The sequence below is a fragment of the Engraulis encrasicolus genome, chromosome 9 (assembly GCF_034702125.1).
Source record: "Engraulis encrasicolus isolate BLACKSEA-1 chromosome 9, IST_EnEncr_1.0, whole genome shotgun sequence".
Taxonomy (NCBI): Eukaryota; Metazoa; Chordata; class Actinopteri; order Clupeiformes; family Engraulidae; genus Engraulis; species Engraulis encrasicolus.
In genome coordinates, this window is record NC_085865.1 from 34,676,097 (window position 1) to 34,703,832 (window position 27,736).

A 27,736-nucleotide genomic window follows, 5' to 3' on the forward strand; every position below is an offset into this window, starting at 1 on the left:
GTCATGTTTGCTTCCCACAATGCACTATGGCGCGCGCACTATGAAACTTTTGTGGAAGGTGAAGATGTAGCTGAGCTATCAAACTTTAACAGTATTCAGGTAATATAACCGTTTTATATTTTGACATGTAATAATGCGTGTCGTATATTTCGGCTGGGTATAACCTCAAGTTGGCTATTTGGTCTTTAGTTTTATCCTGTATGAAGTTCAGCGGCTGGTAGCTCTTCAGCTTGACATGGTAGCAAAACAGCTTCGAGGAGGAAGAGGCTGTAACAATAACAGATCTATATTAACCTAGACTGGCAATAGGGAGGGAAAGTAATCTCATCGCCCCCTGCTGGCAACGTTCCAACCCCCTGCAACAAATAAATGTTTTTTTTCTTTGAAAAATTACATCTCGGCCCTGACGACGAAGTAGAAGTAGTGGCAATCATATGATGGGCATGTTGGCCCGTTTTATCGAATCAGGTGGTAAAATGTTCGGTTTTTCACTGATCTGAGCTGATTTTAATATTCTTTAAAAAGCTAATACAGAACTACACTGACTGGCATGTGTGGCTTGTTTACTCCATGTAATTACCATAGCCAAATTAGCATAGCCAAACATGAGCCAGAGAGGTGGTTACTCGTCACCACAGAAGCCATCATATCTACTAGAGAATTTAAAACCATACCAAAATGATCGCGTGTATATATGTGTAATAAGAAGACAATGTGGAACTCATAGGATTACAAGAATGTGAAGATATGCGAAGAACTTGCGTTCATTCGCGTTCATTTGTTTCTCTGTGTTGTCAACGAGGCGCGAGCACAGCATGCTGGGAGCTGTAGTCCGTTTCCGACCAGATTGGCACAATTTCTATTTTTCTTAAAAGGGCAAAAAATGACTTAAGATTTTCACAGGTAGTAGTTCATGCTATTGTGTACGCTGAAAAATGTGTCTGGTGTTATAGTTCCAAGTCATATCTTTGTGGGATTTTTTAAAAAACTTGTCTATGGGAGTTTCAATAGGATTACCCTGGTGTTTGGAACGTAACCGCTAGGATCGCTGTTTTCCACTTTCCCTCCCAATGCCCCTCGAAATTTTCGGATTTCTCAGAGCCTCAGAATCGTAGTCTGCCATCTTGGTGGAGACTCCCGTAATTACGTAATGACGTCATGCACCGATGGGTTTTTAAAAAAATATTTTTTTTGCAACACTGGTTCACTAGTTAAGTTGGGCCAGGCCATGTGTAACGTCTTTAGAACAATAGCTCTAGTATAGATTAATGTTCTAGAAAAGTCTCGCTCTCAAGTGGCTCCTTATTTTCACAGCTGCAATGTGCTGTGCCGTGTTGTTGCTAGGTTACCTTCAGCGTCCTTGGGGGGGGGTATTAATAATAGCACAGTTACCGGTAGCTTCACTGAAAACGTACGGCTTATTTAAGAAATATACATACCTATATACACAGTTGTCATTACATCTGAGTTAAGTACATAAAATAAGCTTTACACAACGTAAGCATGGCGCGATTCAGTGTCACAAATATCCACAAACCTGCATAAGCGGCAACGAAAACAGTCGGCTTCAGGGTTGCCAGATAATACTGATTATTTTCGTCCATTTTTACCCACAGACCGCTTTCCTCAACGGCCCCGATTGGGCGGGAAACCGCCCGATCTGGCAAGACCGCTCAGCTTCAGGCTCTCTCTAATAAAAACCGTTTGGAGGTAGTGAGGGTTATTTCATTAGTGGAGTGAGAATTTAGACGTTACGACTTGTCAAAATCTTACAAAAAATGATTGAAACCCACTTTGATAACGTTGTAATCACCGTTTGAAATCGTATGCATTCCTATGGGTCACAGCTGCGATAGTCTCCACTAGGCGGGGCTACGTCTGTGGGAGGCGCCCACAGGGCGCGAAAAAGGCAAAGATGGCTGCGCCCTGTCAATCCGAAAAGCTGCCACTGGCTAGAACCGCCCATTGCCAGTCTAGGTTAATACAGGTCTGTGGTAACAACAAGATAACAGATCTGTTTACATAGTGTAATACTAGAGGTTGTGTCTTTAGGCATTTTGTTCTTCTAATATGTGTGTGTGTGTGTGTGTGTGTGTGTGTGTGTGTGTGTGTGTACACACACACACACACACACACACACACACACACACACACACATATATATATATATATATATATATATATATATATATATATATATATATATAAAGAAAGACATACAGTACTGCGGTATTTGGAGTGACTGTTTGGTTTGGTTATTACCTGTTAAGAATTAGCAGCAACAAGCTATAAGTATGGTCATGCCTGTCATTTAAGTTAGTCTTTTCTGCGACCGTTTGTAACTGCAGAATATATCCATAAATAAACCAAACCAAACCAAACCAACAAAAGGATAAGCCATATAACCATTAATTTCACTGCAAACATGGGTTGCTGTAGTAGCCTAATTTTCACACTAGGTGACGCTCACGGAGGATAAATGTTTGTGGAGTTCACCACTAGGTGAGTTCTCAAGACATGAGCTGTCAAATCATACCACGAATTTCTTTGAAAGAAAATCCAGTTTGTCAGGATATATTTGTCATAAAATACAGTATGTTTGTGGAAAACATATTGACTAAATTTACGTAGCATACATTCCCCCATTCAGTTTAATGTTGTGTGTGTGTGTGTGTGTGTGTGTGTGTGTGTGAGTGTGTGTGTTGTGTGTGTTTGCGAAAGTCACACTAAATATAATATTAAGAGCAAAATAGACGTAAAAGGCACAGAATCACATGAGATGAGTGAAGATTCCATAGTATTGAAAATCCACTTTTGCTTTGTTGTGCTAGTCTGAAATGGGGAAAGGCTATTGTACTGAAAATATTAGAATCTATGGATGAATGTGACTGTATTCCATCATGTGAAAGATTGGGTTCATGCTTCAGGATATTTGTTGTCTTGTTAATTGTGAGTTTATAGGAAAAAAATGTCTAGTGTACATCCTGTATAATTTTGCATCAGTGTTCTAATTGTTAGGTTGGTCACATCCGGGTGAAATGTAGACAAGACAATGAAACCTTGAATCCACTGTTTTTGAAATGCCTTTGGCTGGCACAGGCTTGTCCCAAAAGTATGTTTTTGGTTATGCCCCACCCAACAAGTCACCGCTTGTCGTGCTGTGGAGTGTCCCTCATGAAGTAGAACCTCACCTCACGAAATCTCTCTTGTATATTCACTGCATCTGGTACCGTTATTTACCACAGAAAGGATTAAAGGTAATCATATCAGCCACAATAACAGAACATCAAAGACTCGTGCTTGCTTAGCCATAATCAGTTATTATTGCAGCCAAGTTGAGCAGGGCAAAATATGAGCCACACAATCCAGTCAACATATCCGCAAACTTGAAATCTTTTCATGGTGTGAAATAGAATGTTAACCTTGTCAATTTAGTTAATTCATGCCATGTAATAATAGAAAGAAAATGACTTGACGTGTTGTCAGCTTTACCCCCTCATTTTGGCACATTTTTTTTCCATTTTCAATCTTAGTTTAACTTTATTAGCCTATTATGATTATTATTAGCCAGAATACTGTCTCCAGTGTCCGATTGGAAGGGATCCATGCGCATGATTTCACGGTATACTCTTGACTGAAGATGAAGTGGTTTACAGGCACACCTGTCTTTTTGATTTTGCATTTCGCGTGATATGCTGCCATGGGATTCTGTTTACCTTGCTTCACCCTTGTCTCTCACTTTTAAGCACAGTCTCTCCTCTGGTGCAAGAACAGTGACTGCTTCAGGGATTAAAGTTTTCCGTCGCTATGACGGATTTCCGTCAACTGGATTTTCGTTTGGACGGATTTCCGTCCTTATAATTCATGTCAATTAATTTACAATTTTTACTTTCCAACTGAACTCAAATCGAGAGCACTCCTGGTCATGAGAAGGGGAGAGAGGTGCTTGGTGTACGGATTTAGTTATACACTCCACCACCGGTGGTGTCATAACAGATTCACTCAGTAGTTTTGAGCCATCCCCTGTTCTTCCGTGTTCCAAAAAAAAAAAAGTACACGAGCTGTCAACAATTCGGTTGCGGCGCAGCGCGAGAGATTAAAAAAACAAATAGCCAACATTGTTGCTGATGGCAGAAAAGAAAAGAAAATAAGTGTAATACTATGTCTTTAAACTGCGATGTCAATCATTAAAGGAGTTGGACTGATATTCCAATATGGGCTAATAATGCATATGCATGGAATATAGCTGGAAGAAGGTAGGACGTACGTTTCAATCATCATTGTACCTGCCGTGGCAGATAGTTAGAAAAAAATAATAGTTTACTTCGACTGCGCATGATGTCCTTTTCATGAAGGGTTTTCCTTTTAAGCATTGTGACTTTTACTAACATTATTCATAGTCAATGGGACGGCTATCATTGGCAGCTAGCTAGGATATACCATGCGTAATAGGCTACCATGCTTTCATACTCAAAGTTTAGCGCGTTTGACTCTAGTTGTCTTTCTGACAACGGATCATTTACAGTCTCATCTGTAATCGTAGCATATTAATTTTGTTGTTGCCGATATATATTTAAGAAATAAGTTAAAAATGGGTTGCATTTTACAGGGGTCACGGATGCTATCCCTGGCAGAGCCAATATTTTATGCCACGTCTTGTTCTGGGAAGCAGTGTTCTGATGGGTGGACTCATGGTCAATAAATGCCGTTTCGGTGTTTGTTTCACTTTCAAGGCTTGTTGTAGGCTACTGTGTGATGCTATTTTTGCTAACTGGAATAGTGTGCAGCAACAGTTGTGTATGTGCTTGTTTTTGAGTGGCTCAACGTCTGTGCCCATCTTCTCGGACTATACGCCGCTTCGTTTGAGTTCAGTTATTTGCGCACTGCGCACTCAGGACTGATAGGTGGGTGATTTGTCTTGATTCGAGTGGAAAGTTGCGCGACAAGCTTTGGAAAGTGTGTTACTTTTGTTAACAATACATTGTTAACAACAATAGACGTATGTCTGTGACTGCGTCGTGTCAGCTTGTAGAAGAGAACACGAGTGCGTGTAGGAATCGGGGACGTTTTGGTAAGCGTCTGCCTGGCACCGCACATCGACAAGCAAAAAAAGTACCGGACGGTAGCCATAGGTTTTCAAAACGGTAGAACACAAGGGGTAGACTACCGCACCCTGTTTGTAAACAACAACAAGTTATTTGTAACAGGATGAATAGTGAAAAACATACAAATAACGAACAACTAGTTTGTCCCTCTGATTGCTATGACCAGTGTATTTCTTTAAATGTCAGAAATACAACTGCAAGCTATGCGCACCAGTGCTTTCACCAGAACAGTGTTTGCCCATTCTGATGTGAAAGACAAAATATAGCTTACTACTACAAAAAAAACACACAACGGGATCACTGTATCAACGCATTGCAATTCCAAGTCATTAATTCTGTGATATCAGCTAGACCATTTTGAAGCAACACTCATTGTGAATCCATTCTGCACAATGTTGTGAACAATTCATAAACAATGGGTAGAAATAAGAGGAAATAACCAAAATAGGCCTGCCCCTTTCCCTCTTTACTTAAAAAAATCTCTAAATTTTTTTTAGAAATTGACATCTGTAAACATAGCATTGTAGGCCTACATCTGATTGAGCACATCTGATCTAGTACCTACAGGTACATTCATACTGAGTGTGTATATAGGCCTACTGAGTGTATAATGAATATTCATTGTTAATGTGAAGTGTTAAGTTTTATGTTGGTTGAAGTTCTGATTTTGTGGCACTTTTTGGTATTACTGACGCCTTCAAGACATAGGCCTATTCTGCTCTAGGCGACTGCCCTTTCTGCCTATGCCTAGTGCTGGCTCTGGCACCATTCCTTGCATAAAACCAGTGTATGTTTCATTATGAGGGCAGAGCTGGTTTTCGTTGGGTTACGGAGTGATACTCAATCGGGTGCATAACCGGTAAAAAAGTTCAGTCAGATGACTTTTTTTTGCTTTAATCCCTGCTGCTTTGTGTGTGTGTTTCTATTCCCAAGTGTAAAAGAACTCATATTGAGCAGTACAGAATTGACTTGAGTGATCTCTCAATCATCACAAAATTTGCATTACCTGCCTGCGTTAATGTGTGTCTGGTCATAAAGTGATATTTGTGCATTCAAAGCAGCGCTTGCATGAGAATCAATCATTCACTAATGATCTAGTAGCGTTCTTATAGTGTCTGAAAGCAGGTTTGAGTAAGCGGCATGGGAGAAAGCTAGTGAAAGAGCAGTTAAGAAAATAGGTAGAAATGATTAAGCTTTAAGCCTGTACCAAGCCTGGTGGGAGGCAGCCATGGCCTAATGGTTAGGGAGGTGGTCTTAATATCAGAGGATTGCAGCAGAGAATCCCATTTCTATTTTTTTACCCCTTCCCCTTGCCCCTCGTCCCTTAAAACGAAGCAGTAAGGGGTAGGGCTTGAAACGCAAGACCGAAGACCCTCGCAATTCCTTCACAACTTCCATGCATTAGTTGGACCTTAAAGATGTGCGTTTCATGGAGAAAATGACTATTACACATTGGGACAATGTTAAACTTAGTACATTGCAACAATTATTACAACTGTACAGCCATAAATTACGGTGAAAAATACTTATGTTTGTGTGCTTTGTGGATGCCGCATCTTTTTAAATGCATTCGCAATGCATTCGGAGAAATCATCTTACCCCTCCGTTTGAAGTGTGCCTTCAGAAAATCTCAGTTTGAAGGGGTAGAAAGCCCTTCTCCTCACCCCTTCCCCTCTGTCTAAGCGTGAATTGGGACAGCACTACCCCTGCGTGAGAGCGCGAAACGGAGGGGAAGGGGAAAGGCAAAGGGCTAAGGGGTGGAATGGGGTTCAGTCTCAGAGTCTCTGTGGTTGCAGGTTCAAATCCCACCCTTACCTCTCCATACACCTCCGTCCATGGCTGAAGTGCCCTTGAGCAAGGTACCGACCTAACCCCACATTGCTCCAGGGACTGTAACCAATACCCTGTAAAATAACGAAGTTGCTTTGGATGAAAGCGTCCCAATGTGTCGGTGCAGGTGCTGGCTGAGAAGTGGGGTGCAGATTGATGCCTGCGACACACCTTAAAAATGACTATAAATAGATTTTTTCGTCAGGGGGGCGGGCGACAGTGTCAGTCCCGTCATCAATCCACTCTTCTCCTGATTCCTTACCCTCCAGGTACGAGGAGCGGCAATGGGGATTTTTCACCCCTTCAGGCTATGACTTGTTAATCTGAGGGCTGAATCTCTTCTTTTCTTTTGTCTTTGTAATAGATGAGCCCTGTGTGTGTATCCACAAGCCCAAACAGATTTAATCATCGGGTGCGGTAATAGGGCCCTTTCACGTACCGGTACCTCTTTTGTGTGTCTGTGTCTGTGTCTGACAATGAAATGGGACGAGTGGGTACGTGAAGGATGAGTGAATGGATTGCGCGCGAGTGAGTAAGTGTCCGAAAAGCTGTAGGAGCATAGAATAAAGGAGAGCATTCTCATGAACTCTGAGGAAGATGCTTTGTCATCAAAGTGTCATGTCTCTTCTTCACCACTATGCACCTAAATGAAGACAGACAAAAGGCATATGTGGTGCTGCACAGGCCGTGTTGTCTTTAATGTGGGCCATAGGAGTGATAGGCGCTGCTGTGCTATGCTGAAGGCCTCTCCCTCAGTACCAGGCTGTGACATGCTGCTGCTGCGTGCCTGCCTGCCTGCCTGCCTGCCTGCCTGCCTGCTTGCCTGCCTGGCCTTTGAAACAGGACAGGGAGGGACCGGCAAGACCGGTTTCCCCTCAGATGGGGAGAGAAACCCGTCGGACCAGTTGTCTGAGCCAGCCTGAGCGGTGTGGTGTGGTGTGGTATGGTCCCAGGTCCCAGTAGTGAGCAGGGTGCTATAACCTGCCCTGCCAGTCAGATGAAAGACACACACTGCAGTGTATGGGATCAGAGGTATGCAGAGGGATTGAAGACAGAAAGAAACACACTGCACTGCCTGCTGTCCTCTACTGTATACCCGGTTGGGATTGTTTTTCCTCCTCCTCCATCTGACTGAGTCCTCCTACTCATAGGTGAGTACCAGGAATGTGGTGGATGTCAGACTCGGGGTGGTGGCAAAAGGAGATGCCTTCAGGGCTTGCTTTTTAGTGGCAGTTGTAGTACAACGCACCATTTTGGGATCGATACATACTGGACATTGATTGGTGTGCCCTGTCAGCTCAGCTGTGTGGTGCTGGAATCGCAGGCAGGTTCTCTGTTGTCAATCATGTCCACCTTTTTTTTTACTGCTATGGATGCCAGGCAGCCAACATGCTTTAAGAAGCAGAGTCCCTGGGAAGCCTCAGCCATGGCTTTGGTCCTCAGTACTAACTGGGCTAGCTGCTCAGTTGAGGCACTGCAGACTTAACTCCGATAAGATCTTTATAACAGTATTGATGAACTGAGATGAATGAATGATTAGTTGTTGCTTAACAACTCTGTACAACACAATTGTGAGGATTTAATGCAGGTTCAGATCTAGGTTTTCACTTTCCACCACTGCAGGCTATGAATTAATTTGGATGTCATTTTGCGAACTGTTCTCATTTTGGTGTTTGGCAGGCCATGACAAGATCGAGACTAGCATGTGAGATGTGATACTATATACTGTAGATGGGAATGGAATAGTCAGAATGCTGTGAAAAATATAGCTTTATGGCACAGGTGAGGAGTCAGGTTTCAACCCATGCATTCTCCCAAAGGGACACAGCAAATCAGGCTTTTGGATCAAAACTGATACTCTTTTTCTGCCAGTAAACAAATGAGCATATTTTTGGGCCTCAGCATTCTTTGATATTATTTGCATATTTGTAAAACTTAGAAGTGTTAACACATGCACATGTCTAGACAAGACCATTTTTTTAGTTTTTCTGCAGTATATTCTCATAATTGCTCATAAATGGAGCAGTGATTCTCAAAGTGTGGTCCACGACCGAGCTGAGAGGAGATTTCTTCTTTTCCAAGACAAGCTAGCAGTAAGCTATATTTGTAACATTATAACAAAACTAGACATAGCTGAAGTCTTAGTTTCACCACAATAATGTGAATAAAAAGTGAGTGATCTGCATTGAAATTAGCACCCATCAAGTGCCAGTGCAGTTGACAGGTGGTCCCTGAAGAGTTTTTTTTTTGGGGGGGGGGGGCAAAGTGGTCCTTGCTCAGTAAAAGTTTGAGAAAGACTGTGTTAGAGAAAGCACAGCAGAGCTAGGTTTGGTAGCCCAAGGGCTGATCTAAATCTGCAGACCCAGAGCTGTGGTTATCCTGGATTGGGGATTTTGGTGTGTACAGTAGGTGCGTGTGTGGTTAAGAGGGCGACCATGTATGTGGGAACCCATAAATGACAAAGAGAGGGAAGTCACAGATTCAGATGTTAAGATGTGGTTGATTTTGTTAAATAATTAACGAAAAAAGAAATTCTCTTGGATAAATGACGGGATACAAAAATTCAAATGCCCCTCGTATTTAAGTAGCCTTAACCAGGAGATCATTTTAGAAATGTATTGTCCACCCTTTTTTCCCAATATTGTAGTTTCAGACTTGAATTCTCATTTCTGTCTGATCTGTTCTGATGTAAATTATTCGTCTTTCTCTTTCTCTTCTCTTGACTTTATTGTCTTCACCTTCCTTGTCTTTCTTTTTCACCCTGGCCATTCCATATCTTCATCTCGTCATCATCTTCTCCTTCTCTTTTCTCTTCCTCCACTTCCCCCTCCTCCTTCTTCTCTTCCTCTTCCTCCTCCTCCTCCTACTCTCCATCTCAACCCCCCTTCTCTTCTCCTCTAGACATGATGAGTAGTCCGGGCCTGAGTGGGGGCAGTCCAGGCAGCAGTGGAGTGCTCTCCTCCGATTCAGCTGATCTGTTTCAGGAGCTGTGGGCCCGAGTGAAGGAGTGCCACGACAGTGCGCTTCAAGGTGACCATTTAATCAACACAATATTGCTGCATAGCATTGCTGTGCACTCCATTATGTCCACCAAAATTGACATGCATAGGACGACTGGCCCAAGTTTTTTAATTGCATTGAGGTTATCAGAGGTCGTGTTGTTTCACAAATTAAACAATGATAATTCAGCAACCCCAATATTAAGCAAAATTGGAATTCAGCACACCCAAATTGACAAAATGAGACTGGCTGCTCACAAAAATGCCAGTGCCAAAATTGTCAAATAACAATTTAGTCTATAGTCGCTGAGATGGTTCCTTCAATAAAGCAAGGGAGGTTTCCATATTTGATATCTGAATTCATCTGGTAAAAGATAGCATATTGTATGTGTAGAATGAAATGAAACCGTAGAAAAGAAGCTTTTTTCCCCTCAACATAGAGAGGAACATGTGTATACCCAGAAAATAACGCAACTGACTAAACCTTCAACTCGGTTCAGAATTCCGCCCTTTTGCAGAGCACAGAACGATCATTGTTTAGACTGAGAGGGGTGGGGGTATCTCCAAGCAGCTCCCTAATGGATTTGGTGAAAGAGGAGGCCCCTTTCTTTAGCCTCGTCCGCAGCTCCGTAGTTCTTTACAGGAAAAAAATGGCTACTGAATATCGTCGCTCATTCAAACATCCCCCCCTCACAATCGCCTCATTCAGGACGGCTGGCAGGGTAGTTCACCGATGTGATTTTGGTTTCTGTGTGAGGTTGTCGAAGATTTTCAAAGCCAGAGTGCTGTCTGCTCGCAGGTTGGCCAACAAGCAGTGGCCGTGGTCACTCATGGCCATTGATAGGGACAGAATAGTGGAGGTGGATAATCGGATTGCTGCTGGATTACAGCAACACCTGTAGGTCTAGGGAGTCGGGGCACACTCACTCACTCACTCACTCACATGTGATAGACACTCCAAAACATTTTACAACATACAGTATTTAAAAAAAAAAAAACTACCAAAACTGCCACATTAAATATTTCTTCAGTCTGTGCTATGTGAGCTTGCGGCCATAACTGGAGCCAGATACAGACTTGTTAATAGATAAATAGTAAAGCTTTGTTCCTCTTCTAGAGGTATGAGGCAAAGCAGAACATCAAAATATGAATGGAAATGGCAGACTGCCAATGATGTTTTGAGCTATTTTTGTCTGTGAAAACAGTATTTAGTGAAATTACTTGCTCTAGGGATGTAGGGAAATATCTAGAAATGATGATGAACATGTGCAGGTTTATTATGTTGGCATGTTTTATTGTTATAAACATGTTTCTACGATGTACTCTAACTGCCTAGTTTTGTCCTCTTCACAGGTCTTCAGGCAAAAGTGACCAAACTGAAGAAAGAGAGATGCTTGTAAGTTGCCTAAGTGTTTTTGAAGTGCCTCATTGTAGCTCAGAGAATCTCGGCAAAATGTGCAAAAATGTAATGCTGTGTGACTTCTCTGTGGTGTCAACTCCATTTGGCTCAGGCCAACACACTCTTTTATCAAATTATATGCTTATTACTTGTGGGTGTTATTCAGGTTTTGGCTGGATGTCTCCCACAGACCTTGACATTATAGTTAAGTTTACCCCATTTGGAGCGAAGCTTTCCGCTTGGCTGTGCAAAGTGTTTTTCGTTGGTTCCGTCCGAAGTCTACCGTTCCAGCTGACTCCCCTCAGCCCAGTGTGTTGTTTGGGGTTTCAGGTGTCTGGGGCTGGGATGGATCATGGACAAAGGCCCCCTTTCACACCAAGCAGAAGCTAAAGGGCTCCTGCCACGGTTCAGTGGAAGAGCTACCTGTCTCATCTCTTCTGACCTTAAAAGCTTAACCTTAAGGGTTGTTTTTGTCTTTCTCCTTGAAATAGACATGCAACCTTGTTTGTCTCTTCTGAAACCTTCTGTAACAAACATATTGTTTTTACTGTTTTGTCAAACAGAATATGTCTCCTATTCCTGTTTGTCTTTCTGAAAAGGATTGACATTTATATTTTGAGTCATATGCAACGACCATATGCACCTATTGGTCCAACTAGCAAACTAGTTTGTTTTTGGAGGACATGGGTCTTACCTTGTTTGGGATCAAAGACAGAGCCTTCCGATGTTTTGACATTGCAGTAAATACAGTAGATATTTGCCTGTGAATGTTTTCAATGCCAACTAGACTGCCTGTGCAGTCGCCTTCGACTGCTTAAGGTATATCCCCGAAACGCGACGCTTCCAGTCCCCCATCATTCCTACCACTCCCGTCCACCATTTTGTAAACGTATATGATGCATGCAGACGTGACATGACGTGCAAAGGCTTAAAACCAAACGACTATTGTGAAAATGAAGCAAAAAATGGGGCAAATGGTAATACTGTTGTAATGGTTCAGTGGATATACCACATTAGGTGCAGTGTAATAACCAGTGTAACAATATTTAATACAATGTAATACCAGTGTAACACCGCCATTTTTTAAACTTACATCATGTGTTTGTGTGTACGTGGTATTACATGGTATTGCATATTGTTACACTGGTATTACACTATATTACATGGTATTGCATACTGTTACACTCGTTATTACACTGTACCTGATATTGCATATTGTTACACTGGTATTACACTAGTATTACATGGTATCAAATATTGTTACATTGGTTATTACACTGTACCTAATATGGTAGATTCACTGAAATGGTGAACCATTAAAATAAGGTGTTACCGGGCAAATCAATCCTCCCAGTCAGAAGTTATGGGCCAAATGAAAATTCCGCCATTTTGAAAGTGTTGTCTTCCAAACTCGAATCAGTTCATGAACCTACCCTAGAGCATTCACACACAAAATCTGGGACAAATCCATCCACCCGGTCAGTAGTTATGGGCCAAACAATAATTCGGCCATCTTGAAAGTGTTGACTTCAAACTCGAATCAGTTCATGAACCTACCCTAGAGCATTCACACACCAAATCTGGGACAAATCCATCCACCCGGTCAGAAGTTATGGACCAAACAAAAATTCGGCCATCTTGAATTCAGCCATCTTGAAAGTGTTGACCTCCCAACTCGAAGCAGTTCATGAACCTACCCTAGAGCATTCACACACCAAATCTGGGACAAATCCATCCACCCGGTCAGAAGTTATGGACCAAACAAAAATTCGGCCATCTTGAATTCAGCCATCTTGAAAGTGTTGACCTCCAAACTCAAATCAGTTCATGAACCTGCCCTAGAGCATACACCCAAAAAATCTGGGTCAAATCCAAACATCCGTTCAAAAGTTATCGCGTTAACACGAAAGACCTTACGCGGCGGCGGACGCGGCGGACGCGGCGGACGCGGCGCACGCAAAACCATTACATCCCCGACGCTCCGCGTTTCGGGGATATAATGAGTCTGTCTGTCCGTCTGTCTGTCTGTGTGCAGTGTTTTGCACTGCCTGTGGGTGGCGCCAAACACACAACATCATGTGTGTATCTATCTAGCAATGACCAGGGCGCCAGGTTGCCATGTCTGATTGCTCTTGTTCCCATTGCAGGGATGCCCAGAGATTGGAAGAGTTCTACAATAAGAACCAGTTGCTGAGAGAGCAGCAGAAGACACTGCAGGACAATGTGAAGGTCCTGGAGGACAGGTGTGACTTTACTGAGTAAACACCTTGACGGGTTTTAGACAGTACTATGAGTACGGTAGTTGTGTGACTCAGTCACCGTAGCCAGTATTGTCTGTGTGATCGGACATTTTTTTTAATGCTGCCACACTATCCATCTTTTTTGTACCTCACCTGCCCTATTGCAATTGTCTGCTAATCTCTTTGACATCCTCTCTCTCTTGCTTTGTCCCTCATTCTCTCTCTCTCTCTCATTCTCCCTCATTCTGTCTCTCTCATTCTCTTTTTCTCTTTCTCGCGCTCTCTCTCTTGCTCTCTCTCTCTCTCTCTCTCTCTCTCTCTCTCTCTCTCTCTCTCTCTCTCTCTCTCTCTCTCTCTCTCTCTCTCTCGCGCTCTCGTGTTTTTTCTTTTTCTCTCTCATGTGCTCTCTCTCTCTCTTATCTCTCTCTATCTCTCTCTCTCCTCTCTCTCTCTCTGTCCTCTCCTCTTGTGTTTTCTGCAGGTTGCGGGCAGGGCTGTGTGATCGTTGTGCCGTGACGGAGAAGCACATGAAGAAGAAGCAGATGGAATTCGAGACCATCTGCAAACAGAACCAGCAGCTCCTCTCAGAACTCAGTGAGCTGTTCACATTGACTCAGCTGTGGAGAAAGTAGTTCAAATCAGACCGCAGCAAAATGGAGTAAAAGCAAAACTGAGTAGTTTTGTCTTCTGCTTTAGTTTTGTAGCATAGCCGTGTGTGTGTCTGTGTGTGTGTGTGAGAGAGATTAGTGTGATTACTGAAATGCAAACGTTCTCTGGTGTGAAGTCACTTGAGGTATTCCTTTCTGCTTTCAGTATCAGTGTCTTGTACTGAATTGGACCACTTCAGATTGTATTCCCAGAGTTGTCTACATTGAAATGTCTGTCTGTCTGTCTGTCTGTCTGTCTGTCTGTCTGTCTGTCTGTCTGTCTGTCTGTCTGTCTGTCTGTCTGTCTCAGGAGCGGAGAGAGACTCCCTTCAGGAAGAAAACAAGAAGCTTAATCTCCGGTTAGAACGTCTTCAGGAAAGCAAGTGAGTCTGATGGTCATTGTTCACATAGAAGAAAGTTAAATGCAGGTATCCAATCCCAATATGGTGTGGGCCCTGTTGAGATGTCATCATTCATGATTACTTGACCCCCCCCCCTTCTGTGTGTGTGTGTGTGTGTTTGTGTGTCTGTGTGTGCGTGTCTGTGTATGCGTGCGTGCGTGTCTGTGTGTGCGTGCGTGTCTAGTTCTCCACAGGCCCTGTCGTCGGAGGCAGAGGACGGTGTGATCCCTGACTCCCCGCTGCACTCTGTGACGCTGCCCGCCATCAGCAAGATGAAGAGGAGGAGGGAGCACAGCCACGTGCGCTACGCTGAGAGGCCTCTTTCCCAGGGCTCCAAGGGTAAGGCAGCAAGAAGTGTAGTGCAGGCTCAATACAACAAGCAATAGCGGAAGACCTTAAGCCTTACTATGGGGCCTGTTTATACATACCCGGGTATTTTGATAAACGAACATTTTTTCTTCTCTACGCTTAGCAAAATATTTTCCTTCACATCATAGGCAAATACGCATAAATATGCTGCTGACAGCTGTCATAAATATGTTAAGCCTGTGCGCGGTAAGGAGAGTGCCATTCAAGTCTCCTTTTATCTCTGTTTATATAGGGTGCATTCAGGTAAATTGGGCCACTTTTTGGCAAATTCAGAAAGACGGATGAAATCTGAGGAAGAACATCAATACATTACCCAAAGTTTAGTTTGATTGCATAAAGTGACTCATAGTTTTCCATATCATAACGAAAACAAGGTGATTAATGTACAAATTACACATTTTCAGAAGTTTTAGTGTCATGTGTGTCATCCTGGATGGAAAAAATGCATTCAGGTAAAATGGGCCACCTATTCATTTCAATGGTGAAATTAAGAATTGCACAAAATAAAAACAAAATTAGTGATGATTTTAATATTTTTCCTTTTTTTGTTTTCAACACATCTGTTTCCAAAAAAATATCACAACTTCATTAAAAGAGCTCCCCTGACACCTCCATCTTCAATAATGGTCACACTTTGTTTTTGTTTTTGTGAAAAAAATATGAATGGTAATTCCCATAGAAAAAACGGCCCAAATTACCTGAAAAGGGCGGCCCATTTTCAGCATTTTTAACATGTTCAGCTAAAATGGGCCGGTGGGTTTTTTGGCATTTTTAGGTATTTAAACATCACAATGTTGCCACAACTATGTTTTTCCAGATTTAAGGCACATATTCAAACCTAAAAACATATTTGTTTTTCCAGTTTTTATCACATCTGAAAACGGTATCAGCCTTATTTTATCTAGACGATTTCTTATTTTGACAAGACTGAAAATTTACTTTCTTCTGTCACTCTCCATATGAGGGTTCCCCCTGCCCATCAAAAAAGTGTTATGCTATTCAAATGACTTTAAACAGATAGAGTAGTAATGTTGCAACAATTTCAGTACATTTGTGGTGGTTGGTCTGTAGAATTGTAATGGTGGGGTGGCGTCCGCGCCAATGTCTTATCCTGTGCGTATCGCTCGGTGCGTAATTCCAAGAGCAGTATAATGAAAAGGAAGAAAGGAGTCGCACACTGGAGCTGAATGCAAAATCAAAAACTGTATTAAACAAAGCCGAAAAAAAGGAAATAAAACCGACAGACGGGTGACAAACGTTTCGGGTCTAGCCCATCATCAGTGTTCCCAGTTTGGTCTGTAGAATTAAAAGAAATGAGACACCCAATGCTTATCCGGCCCAATTTACCTGAACTGCTAACTGCTAACGGGAGGTTTTTTTTTTTTTTTTAAACATCTCCACTTTTGCTAGAGTTTTTTTGTCTCTGATATGGCTGGCTCAATACAACTTTAAGAGTGAAAAAAAAATCTGAATTGGCTTTGTAACCGTACATGGGCTGTAGTAATTAGTAGTAGTGCAAGTTTAGTGAGCCTCTACAGTATATCACGAAAGTGAATACACCTCTCACAGTTTTGCAGATTTTTGAGTATATCTTTTCATAGGAAAGCATTACAGAAATGTCACTTTGACACAATGATTAGTGACCTTTTAGCAACATATTTAACAGCTTAAATTTCTTGTTCACTCAGAAAAAAACTAAATACAGCCATGAATGTTTGAACATGTACTCACAAAAGTGAGTACACCCCAGATTAAAATCCGGTAGGGAAGGGGCTGTGTTGGCTCAAATCGTCTCGAATTGAAACGAAATGAAAAGGGAGGTCATCAGTGTGCATTTCAACCTTTCTTTGCATTGAACTTTTACATTTTGAGTCTGCATCTGTCTTAAATAGATTGGTGTGAGATTTGAATGCAATCCTATGGAGAATATCAGGATCTGCTTCAGTAGTCACAGTGCATGATGACATGCATGTTTCTTTTAGGTGTATTTCAGATTGCCAATGTTGACAGCATTCATACATCCCCAAACCATGTCAGTCCCACTACCATGCTTGGATATGGAGAGGATATACCTTTTTTGTAAAACTCACTTGTTTACCACCACACATGCTTGACACCATCTAAAGCAAATTTGTTTATCTTGGTCTCAAGAGAGATGAACAGACCAAGGATATGGATGACTGGAACCATGTCGTGTGATCTGAAGAGACCAAGATAAACAAATATACTTTAGATGGTGTCAAGCATGTGTGGTGGTAAACAAGTGAGTTTTACAAAAACAGTCTATCCTATCAAAAGCCAAGCATGGTAGTGGGACTGACATGGTTTGGGGATGCATGAATGCTGTCAACATTGGTAATCTGAAATACACCTAAAAGAAACATGCATGTCAACATGCACTGTGACTACTGAAGCAGATCCTGATATTCTCCATAGGATTGCATTCAAATCTCACACCAATCTATTTAAGCCAGATGCAGACTCAAAATGTAAAAGTTCAATGCAAAGAAAGGTTGAAACGCACACTGATGACCTCCCTTTTCATCCCTTTTCATTTCGTTTCAATTCGAGACGATTCGAGCCAACACAGCCCCTTCTCTACCGGATTTTAATCTGGGGTGTACTCACTTTTGTGAGTACATGTTCAAACATTCATGGCTGTATTTAGTTTTTTTCTGAGTGAACAAGAAATTTAAGCGATTAAATATGTTGCTAAAAGGTCACTAATCATTGTGTCAAAGTGAAATTTCTGTAATGCTTTCCTATGAAAAGATATACTCAAAAATCTGCAAAACTGTGAGGGGTGTATTCACTTTCGTGATATACTGTATGTAGTTCTCTAGGAGAGCTAAACCTGAAGCGTGACTGACGGAGACCAAAACAAAAGCTACTTAGTATTGCTTTAAACAGTGTGGCACACACAAAATGGGGTCATATTGTATTGTGTGTGCAGTGAGGCAGCTGGGTAAATAAGGTCGGTGTGGTGTAAGAAAAAAAAAGAGACTGAAAGAAACGGCAAACGGCATGGAATATTAAGGCTTTTCAGAGAGCGCCCGTCCAGAATTAATCAAAGTAGTGTTGTGGATACAAATGACATGTAGCTACACGCATGTCTGCCCTATGATTTCCATAACCATTTATCAGTATCTCTTGCAGAAAAGCGACACAAATGCAATGTTAACAATGAAAGCACAATGCATCACTGAGTGCAGTTACATGCATTTAGTATTAAGTTATGGATTCAATTCAAAAGGAATATTGTCAGTTTTCCTTTTCAAGTATGGCAGGTAGCAGGCATCACTCAGGTTTCTTGATTAATTTTGAGGGTGCTGGCCCAAATAAAATCCTAGTTGCACACTGAGGAAGGCACACGCCAAAACGCGTCTGTGCACAAAAATAAAGAAAACAGTTTGATGCAAGGTGTGCCCCCTTCTCTCAGTTTTCCTTTTCAACCAAGGAATATTCTGTTTACATGTGTGGAGGGGCGATGTGTGTGGTTGGTGTTGCAATATTTCTGGAAAACAGACACATTTGGAATGAATTCAGTGTTTATTCAGAGTGGTGCGCAAACCAAATACTGCCAATATACTGTTTATGATTTGAATATTTCCAGTATGTAACCGCAGTCATTGTTATTTGTTTGTGTCCCGGTGCTGTAGGATTGCCGTCCTCTCTGCCTCTGCCACACAGCTATGGCAAAGGAGTCCTGGTGCCAGAGACGTGCGAGATGGATGTAAACCCCACTACAAGTACAGTACACTTTAGCCCTCCTTTTGGCTAACATACTTGAGCATATTTTGTGCCCTAGAGTGCTAGAAGTGTTCTTTTAGGTTCTATTGGTTATACAATCCATGCATTATGTTTGTTTCCTTATTTTGTGGAAGATTTGAATGTAAGTGTCTTATAGCGTGTGAAAATTGTTGATCATACACGTGCAGCCTCAGCCGGGGGTTTTGTTTGCATTCAGGGTACAGTGAGTCAGGAGATCAATGATTAATTGTGAAATGGAGGGTGGAAAATTTTCACAATGGTTGGTGTGGAAACACTGATTTGCATTTTAATTGGTGTGTGTGTGTGTGTGTGTGTGTGTGTGTGTGTGTGTGTGTGTGTGTGTGTGTGTGTGTGTGTGTGTGTGTGTGTGTGTGTGTGTGTGTGTGTGTGTGTGTGTGTGTGTGTGTGTGTTGAGAAGTCGGTTCATTGGTCAACGGAAGAGCTGTGGTTGCAGAGACCTGTGCTATGGACATCAGCCAAGAGGTGTGTAAAGTGCAGCTGAACCTGTGGGTGGAAAAAACAAGGGGCAGTTTCATTTCCCCTTACTTTTACTCTTCCTTGCTGTAGCTTCTGTTGTATTATTCCCGTTGTTTAGTTGGAGCTTGGGGATTGAAAAATGTGTTTGTGTGTGCCTGTGGGTGTACCTGTGTGTGTCCGTGCGTGCGTGTGTGTGTGTGTGTGTGTGCAGGACTCTCAAAGTGTACTGAGTTGTGTCTCTGGCTTAGACTCCAGTCAGAAGACATCTCCAGAAGCATCAGGCCGAACACAGTAAGTGTCTAATACATACAGTAAAAAGATGCAAATGTCATTTTAGTAATAAATACTTAATTACAGCAACAGATTTGTTGTACAACTTTGTTTTTTTCCCATATTCGCATGTAACCTGAGACACAGTAGAGCAAACGGTATCACCACTAAAAAAAGCGAGATTTTGAAATTGCCTCTTCTCTGCTACAGTCAGACTGATAGCAAAAACAATCGGTCTGAACCTCATAGATTGTTTCTGAATCTCTCTGTTTGTATGATATGTCTTCATCATGTGTTTCGTGTAATTGTTTTATCTTAATGCACTGTGCACTGTAGGTTAACAGAACAGCTCTTATTTGCTCCAGGTGTACCAGCTGCACCTGTTCTGTGTGCCACCACTACAGCCCTTTCAGCCCAGACATGAAATAAAATGACATTACATTACACTTAGCTTACGTTTTTTTATCCAAAGCAACTTCCAGATATTCAGGTGCAAGGTATTACTTTAAGTCCCTGAAGCAATTTGGGGTTAGGAACCTTGCAGCTCAAGGGTAGTTCAGCCATGGATGAAAGTGTTGGTAAGGGTGGGATTTGAACCTGCAACTCTCTGAACTAAAGGCTCTAACCACTTAGCCATGGCTGCCCCATGATGCAAATGTAATTTTAGTAATACATACGTCAGCTACAGATACTATGTTTTGATGGGTTTTTTTCATATTGGTTTATGCACTCTGTGTGCTACAGTTCATCAAAGCACTTGTTTTCTGTGCCTCTACCTACTACAGCCCTATCAAACCAGACACTACCTCCCCGTCCCTGCTGTGTAAGATCCCGCTCTCGCACCGGCACCACCACACATCATCGGCCGCCATTCCTCGCATCGCCCCTCTCCAAACCTCCCGCAACGCCCCCTCTGAACCCCTCAAGAGGAAGGCTAAGACGAGCCCCAGCGGCAGGCAGGCGGACCTGGGAGATGACGGGGAGGGGGAGGGGGGTGAGCGTCCACTGGACCTGTCCCCAGAGGAGAGGCAGGAGAGGAGGCCACGTCTCGCCCCCCCACCACCACCACCAACAACAACAACAACACGGCAGCCCACCTGCAGAGCTACACGGGAAGTGAAGGACGACAGCGCCCTCTTCAAACAGCCCAGCATACAGGTACTTAGTAACTCTGTGTGTGTGCGCGTGCGTGCGTGCGAGAGAGATATTTGTATATTTACTTGTAATGTGGAATCAAAATGAAGTAAATAAAATGTGTGCATGCGTGTCTTGTAAAACATTAACTTTACGGAAGTTTAGGATTTGTTGGTGGTTTTGTATAAAATTGGATCGCTATCAGCTGAAAATAACGTGATTTTTACAGCGCTTTTAACCTAGAAAATATTTATTTTATTTTATTTGTCATTGACAGCTCATAGAGATGTATTCCTATTTAGAGTGTGTTCACACACAAGTGCTGGTTATTACTTGCCTGGTGCTGTAAATCACATATGATCTTATACTGTGTGCTGTCAGGCTCCCGTGTTGAAGAGGAGCCGAGAGGCACATCATCCTGACTCAGAGCAGACCTCAGTACTGCAGCCCAACCCCTGCGCACGCTCCAAGAGCCCTCTGCAGGACGCCACAGGTACTACAACTCACACTGGCAGCATGCCTTGAGGATGCAACTTTTTCCAAAAAATGATGTTGCCCTCAACATGAATATGTTGTACTACTGACTCAATAATTGTTGCATTAAAACGATCATTACACATGATGAATACATGATGTTTTAAATGATATATCGCTGTGTACACGTATGACATGAATACATCTATGTATAGTATCTTTTAATTAAAAGCCAAAAGTCAAAGCAGTGCTTATGATGGGTAAATGGACATGATTTATATGTTTGTTTGTTTATGTTTGTTTCAAAAGAGCCGAGCTGGAGTGTAGACCCTGGAGCCTCACTCTCTCAGTATGACACTGACAGCCCTCCTCCACACGAGGTACACAAGACCCCATTGCTCACATTCAATTCAATCATACTGTTCAACGAAGCCATAGTAGTACAACAAACAAGAGAAAAGAGAGAAAAATTATGAAAATTTTAGATTTAAGGGGTAAACTCATTGTTTACATTATACACTTGCTTCCCTTTATTGAGCAGTATAATAATGGCATGGTTATCAATTGATCATTTTAAACATCAGTTTCACCATTTGAGAATTGTGGTAAGGAAACAAAGAAAGTTGGCGTCTGCGCCTTAACTTAGGATCGCTTGTTGCTTGGTGCGACCGCTCACCAAAAATAGTGACCGTTTTGACTGTCCTAGTACCATTTGAGAATTGTCATTGAGAATGTGTGTGTGTGTGTGTGCGCGTGCGTGTGCGTGTGTGTGTCCAACCACTTATAGATGAGAGGGGAGATGGAGACTGTGGACACAGACTGCACCTTCCTTAGTCACAGCATGCTGATGCGAGCCAGGAACGGACACGAGAAATCGGGTGAATACCCTTCCCTTCTTTTAAAAAAAAATCTTTCTTTCTTTCTTTGTTTAAACTGGTTATAACGGCATTGTTAATTTGGTGTATTATATAAATGCAGGTATTGGTCTGAAGGCGAATGACAGCCTGGCGGAGATCTTTGACAAGACTGCCTACGGTGAGTACGAGTCGTGTCCCCCGGACCACAGCTTCCGGGAAGAGGAGGAAGAGGAGGAGGAGCACAATGGCTCTAAACACAAGCACCAGGAGGATGAAGACGCTGAAGAACAGCTGGAGGAAGAGGAGGAGGAGGAGGAGGATGATGAAGAGATGGGTGGACATGGTGAGTTTAAACTAGAATGACTCTCTGGTGTCAGTCAGACAAGGCAAGGCCAGTTTGTAGTGTATTTTATACATGGGTTCACAGTGTTTGTAAACACGATGTTGTGAGGAGGGGCAAGACACTGGCAGCCAACCACGTGAGCTAATTTTTTGACAGACAGCGTTTCCAACGATCAGTGGTTGAGTTGTGCGCAGCTAGTTTTGCGCAGTCAGGAGAAAACAAAAATTTAGAACCCATGTATGCACAGAGGCAGTTCAAAAATAAAATATTTAAAAAATGAGAAAATATAATGAAAAATGGAATAAAATTAAAACAATCAAAGTTAAAATCAAAATCTACCATGAAAATATGTGTAATATTATGGTGGTCCACAGATGGTAGATAACCAGAGGTAGTTGTGTCATCATTATGTTGTTCATTTTTTTTATACGGTCAGCACTTCTGCACACAATGGTACCTGCTTATCTATGGGTCCATTTCATTATCCAAACTCCCGTCTCTGTTCTCTGTGGAGAAAACAATAAAATTTTCTAGCCTAGGCAGAGCGACCTTTTTGCTGACTTTTCCCCATTCAACATCCCGATTGCAAACGAGAAAATGACCTAGCTTTTGCAAGCTATTGAATGAAACTTCTATTGTCAGTGTTGTCTTGCGACGTCGAGGGCTGTTGTTGTTGCATGATGATGTGGTATATGAATACCTTTTCACAGATGAATTGAACCTTTACCATTTGGTTCTATTGCCAAAGCCTACAGTTGGTAAATCTGTGTAGGATTGCCACTAACAATCTTCATGTTTGTGTGTTTTCAGAAAAGCACTGTACACGTGCAACTGAAGCCGGTGCAAATGCTAAAGGAATTCCTCATAAAAGGTAAGGTGGACATTCACAGGCTCACAGTTTGGTTAAGTTCAGCCTTATTCCACCTGTCAAACGAGTGATTTCACTAACAATCTTGTCAGTTTGATAGAGTCTACACTACTCTCCAAAAGAGTTGTCGCCTATCCATCTGTTTGGAATAACAGCTAATAACCCGATTTTCTTTTTTTTTTTTTAATTTATATTTTATTGTTTTTTTTTTAGGGAAAGGGAAGTGGGAAACAACACACATTGAGAACAGAACTATGTACATACAGGGAGTTTGTCACTTACATATTCATACAATAGGATACATTTTACATTATGAAGTCATAGTTATAAAATTGGGCTGTTAGGCCACTTGGCTGGAGCAAAGAAATACCATTTCAACCATCGCTCTAAGAAGAGTTCCATTTTCTGGTTAACATAGGCTGTGATTTGTTCCATCTTATATATTTCCACCACAATGTCTCTCCACATTCCAAGTGTTGGGCTTTCTGGTTGTAGCCATTTCCTTGTGATAGCTTTTTTGCTGGCCACCAACAGAATGTTCATTAAGTATTTGTCCACTTTCAGCCAGTCTTGAGGAACACATCCCAGATACATAATAACCCGATTTTCAATTAAGCACTTTGCTTCAGAAGTCACTCATATGAAAGCTACAACCCTCCCGAATTAAAATGTATGTACAAAAATAAATTTCATGCACCAAAGAAAGATTGACCCTTTATTGAACACAGACAGGGCAGATTTTCACAAGACAAACGTTTTGTCGCGTATCGAACATAATGTGAAAATGAGCAGATAAGTCACTTCAAAACACTTCAAACACGCAGATCGGGTGTCATACTTAATCACTGATTCACTCACACCTCTCCAGAAAATCAACTTTGGCCTAAGGTGTATGTTTAGGGTCATTGTAATCATGGAAAGCAACACAATGAAAATCAATGGAGTTCAATGAGAGATGGTGACATATTCGCTATTCGTAGAGCAATACATTTTTAGCTTCATGATTTAATCAATGATAAAAGCCCTCAAACACCTGCAGCATGCATGCAGCTCCTCATAAGAGCTGTATCCATACCATGTTTCACTTTATGCACCATTTCTCTTTTTTCATATTCTTCATCTCCAACACCATATAGTTTTGATGCTATCAGTTCTAAAATGGTTGATCTTGGGATCTTGACTTATGAGTCTGAGTCCCATTAGCCTTCATTTTTGTCAGAATTAGGCCTGACATACTCTTGGCTGGCTTTTTTGAGACAGGACAGTGGGAGAAACTTCTTTGGTGTTAAAGGTGAAGAATTTGGAAAAAAATACTTGGTGCCTAAAGTCAAACATGGGAGGGATACAGCTCTTATGTGGAGCTGCATGCATGCTGCTGGTGTGTGAGGGCTTTTATCATTGATTACATCATGAAGTTAAAAATGTATTGCTCTACGAATAGCAAATCTGTCACCATCTCTCATTGAACTCCATTGATTTTCATTGTGTTGCTTTCCATGATTACAATAACCCTAAACATACACCTAAGGCCAAAGTTGATTTTCTGGAGAGGTGTGAGTGAATCAGTGATCAAGTATGACACCCGATCTGCGTGTTTGAAGTGTTTTGAAGTGACTGCTCATTTTCACATTATGTTCGATAGGCGACAAAACTTTTGTCTTGTGAAAATCTGCCCTGTCTGTGTTCAATAAAGGGTCAATCTTTCTTTGGTGCATGAAATTTATTTTTGTACATACATTTTCATTCGGGAGGGTTGTAGCTTTCATATGAGTGACTTCTGAAGCCAAGTGATTAATTGAAAGTCAGGTTATTAGCTGTTATTCCAAACAGATGGATAGGCGACAACTCTTTTGGAGAGTAGTGTAATTGGAACCTATGGTATGACTTTGAATGAGTCCTGCAGAAATGTTGCACATCTTTTCCTTTGTGAAGCTGGAATCTATCATCTTTGTTCCTGAAGTCTGTGTGTCTGTCAGTCCAGTGTCCAGACTTGGTCTTGATCAGTTCCCTTTGTGATCTGCAGGGGGGAGCCTGGCTATGCATTTGTGGACGTGGTGCGCAATAGAGAGGAGCGCAGGAAACTCAAGGGCCACACCTGTAAAGAGTGTGAAATCGTAAGTGCAGTTCATCCAGTCCAGTTACACATGATAAGCTTATCAGATGTCAGACAATGCTTCATCATCCTGTTTTCACCTTATAACAAGCTCAATTTTATTTTAAAGGTACACTGTGCAGGAAATGGTCAAAAAAGGTACTGCAACTATGCTGCGCATGGAAACTGGGTTACCTATCGCCACATTTGATCTTTTCATGAAAGTTTACGAAGTAATAAACTAATATTTTCTAATATGGCCCAAGTACAGTCATTTTTGCAGCTAAAAATGGCTATTTCTGGAAATTCAAATTGGCGGACCATGGTGAAGATCCCCCTTTTCATGTATGAAACGTGCAATTTTTCCAGTCATAATGAATACTTAGAATTTGATGGTGGTGGTAAGTATTCATGAAAAAGGTAACATTAGTGAATGGGCAGCATGAATTCTAGAAATTAACAGCTAAAAATCTTACACAGTGTACCTTTTTAATGTTGAGTACAGAGGTTGGAAACCTGGGTTCAGAAGCCATAATCCAGGGCCCATATACTATTCCAAATGTCTTGGTTTTATAGCCCATCACCGTGCTTACTGTATGTGTATGTATGGATCTGACCGTGTTCTGTGGTGTTGGTTGCAGTACTACGCTGATCTCCCTGAAGAGGAGCGGGAGAAGAAGCTGGCCTCCTGCTCCCGCCACCGCTTCCGCTACATCCCTCCCTCCACCCCAGAGAACTTCTGGGAGGTGGGATTCCCGTCAACGCAGACGTGTGTCGAACGAGGTAAAGACGTGCAAGTCTGAGAGGATCATAATCACTTAGTATTTAAGTTTGATCATTTCAAACTTAGAGCTGTATATTGCTTTCTTCTCCCTTAAAGGCCAATCAAATGTTGTTTTTTGGAGTCGGCTGCAACATTTTGGAGAGGACATATGTAAGCCTAATAGCCTTCATTGGTTCTCTTTTTTTGAACTAATGCCCCCTGTGCCTCATCCTAAGCCTCCCAACGCCCCCTCTAATTCATCATAAGCCTGCTAACGCTCCCCTTATCCAAAAAAACAAATGGATAATGCCCCCAATGATAACTAAGTACCGCCCACTCTCAACTGTATCCTGTTCAACGCCCCCCTAGGGCCCCCCAACGCCCCCTGTGGGGCTGTACCGCCCCCGTTGAAAAACACTGGCCTAATTCAAACTTAGAGCTGTATCTTGCTAACCTGATTTACATCATCTGGGCTTATCAGATGGCAAGAGTCAGGTAAGTATCTTGCCGTCTTCTCCATCAAAGGCCAATCAAATGTTGTTTTTTGGAGTAAGCTGCAACATTTTGGAGAGGACATATTATATATGTAGAGAGTGTCCTTACCCATAACATTTCTGTTTGGTATGGCCACCTCACCCTATTCAATAAGAATAGGCTGTCCAGAGTGGTGACAATGTCAGGAAAGATCATAGGAAGACCCCAAAACATACAGGACAGTCTATACAGGGTCTGCAGTTGACAGGAAAACTGAACATTTTAGATGATTCTACCCATTCTCTTTACTCTGAATTTGAACTACTGCCCTCAGGGGGTGCTACAGATCAACAACTTCTACAAATATTATTTTATACCTAATGCAATGTCCATGGTCAATAGAAAAGCAATGGAAAAGCTTGAGGTGTAGGGTCTGGAACTACTACATGACTTGTATTTCAAATTTCTTTATTGGAGGATAGCCTCTTGAGATAAAAATCTCGTTTTCGAGAGGGTCCTTAAGTATATGATGTGGATGGTTGGAGGGGGTGGATGCAACGATTTGTATGTGTGTTTTTGTCTATTTGTGTTTTTATTCAGTGAGACCAAAGGCAATTTTCATGCTGGCATGACAATAAAGTGTATTCTATTCTGTTCTATTCTATGTACGTACTTGTATGCACATCATTGCCCATGAGGACCAAGGTTCGAATCCAGCCTGTCATTTCCCAACTTAACCCATCTTTCTTTGAATTGCCCTATCCTAATAAAGGCAAATAGCCTTTAAAAAAAAAGAAAAAAAAAAGAGCAAATGTTTTGCTGGAAATGGCAGCACTTTAATGCAATGCACACTGCTTCCTCCAGGCTACATCAAGGAGGACAAAGAGCCGGACCTGCGGCTGAGGAGACGGAGGCCCTACGTGGCCATGTTCTCCCCAAAGTCCAAGGACTGAAGATGGCAAGGGGAAAAAAGGAACACAAATGGTTCAGAGGCGAGACACACACTCAACTTTGCCGTCTTGAACAAATGCCTTTCATGTTTAGTTTGCACTTTTTCCCTAAAGAATTTCATCTGTTTTGTAGATTAAAATGTTGTTTTTGAATAAACTGAATGAATATTTAATCTGGCATTTTTGCTAGTGTTTTTTTTTTTTTTTTTGGCAAAGTACTGCGTGTTATAAAATGTTTTGGTCGAGCCAAAGCTTATTGAGCTTTTATGTGCG

The 27,736-nt window shown here is 41.9% G+C and overlaps 1 protein-coding gene across 2 annotated transcripts; it reads left to right on the forward strand.

Moving 5' to 3' along the window:
* The first annotated feature begins 14 nt into the window (after positions 1–14).
* Positions 15–27,636, forward strand: rbbp8 (retinoblastoma binding protein 8). 2 transcript variants are annotated; one of them, XM_063206983.1, is made up of 19 exons: positions 15–99; positions 9,837–9,965; positions 11,288–11,330; positions 13,481–13,576; positions 14,055–14,167; positions 14,531–14,603; positions 14,806–14,960; positions 18,650–18,739; positions 19,180–19,244; positions 19,450–19,529; positions 20,294–20,666; positions 21,024–21,135; positions 21,426–21,496; positions 21,904–21,994; positions 22,095–22,316; positions 23,127–23,187; positions 25,208–25,298; positions 25,918–26,059; positions 27,378–27,636. In XM_063206983.1, exons 2-19 carry the CDS (start codon positions 9,839–9,841, stop codon positions 27,464–27,466), a joined length of 2,094 nt encoding a protein of 697 aa, XP_063063053.1. In that variant the 5' UTR covers positions 15–99; positions 9,837–9,838; the 3' UTR covers positions 27,467–27,636. The 2 variants fall into 2 exon arrangements, with proteins under 2 accessions (XP_063063053.1, XP_063063054.1); XM_063206984.1 differs by lacking the exon at positions 15–99 and adding an exon at positions 7,995–8,086.
* The last annotated feature ends 100 nt before the right edge of the window (positions 27,637–27,736 follow it).

What these genes read in the sequence shown, in the direction of transcription:
- rbbp8 (XM_063206983.1), top strand. Translation starts at nt 9,839, where the DNA reads ATGATGAGTAGTCCGGGCCTGAGTGGGGGCAGTCCAGGCAGCAGTGGA. An exon ending in GAAGCATCAGGCCGAACACA is followed by an intron (nt 19,530 to 20,293) that starts GTAAGTGTCTAA and finishes TACCTACTACAG; the next exon opens with CCCTATCAAACCAGACACTA. An exon ending in TCAAACAGCCCAGCATACAG is followed by an intron (nt 20,667 to 21,023) that starts GTACTTAGTAAC and finishes GTGTGCTGTCAG; the next exon opens with GCTCCCGTGTTGAAGAGGAG.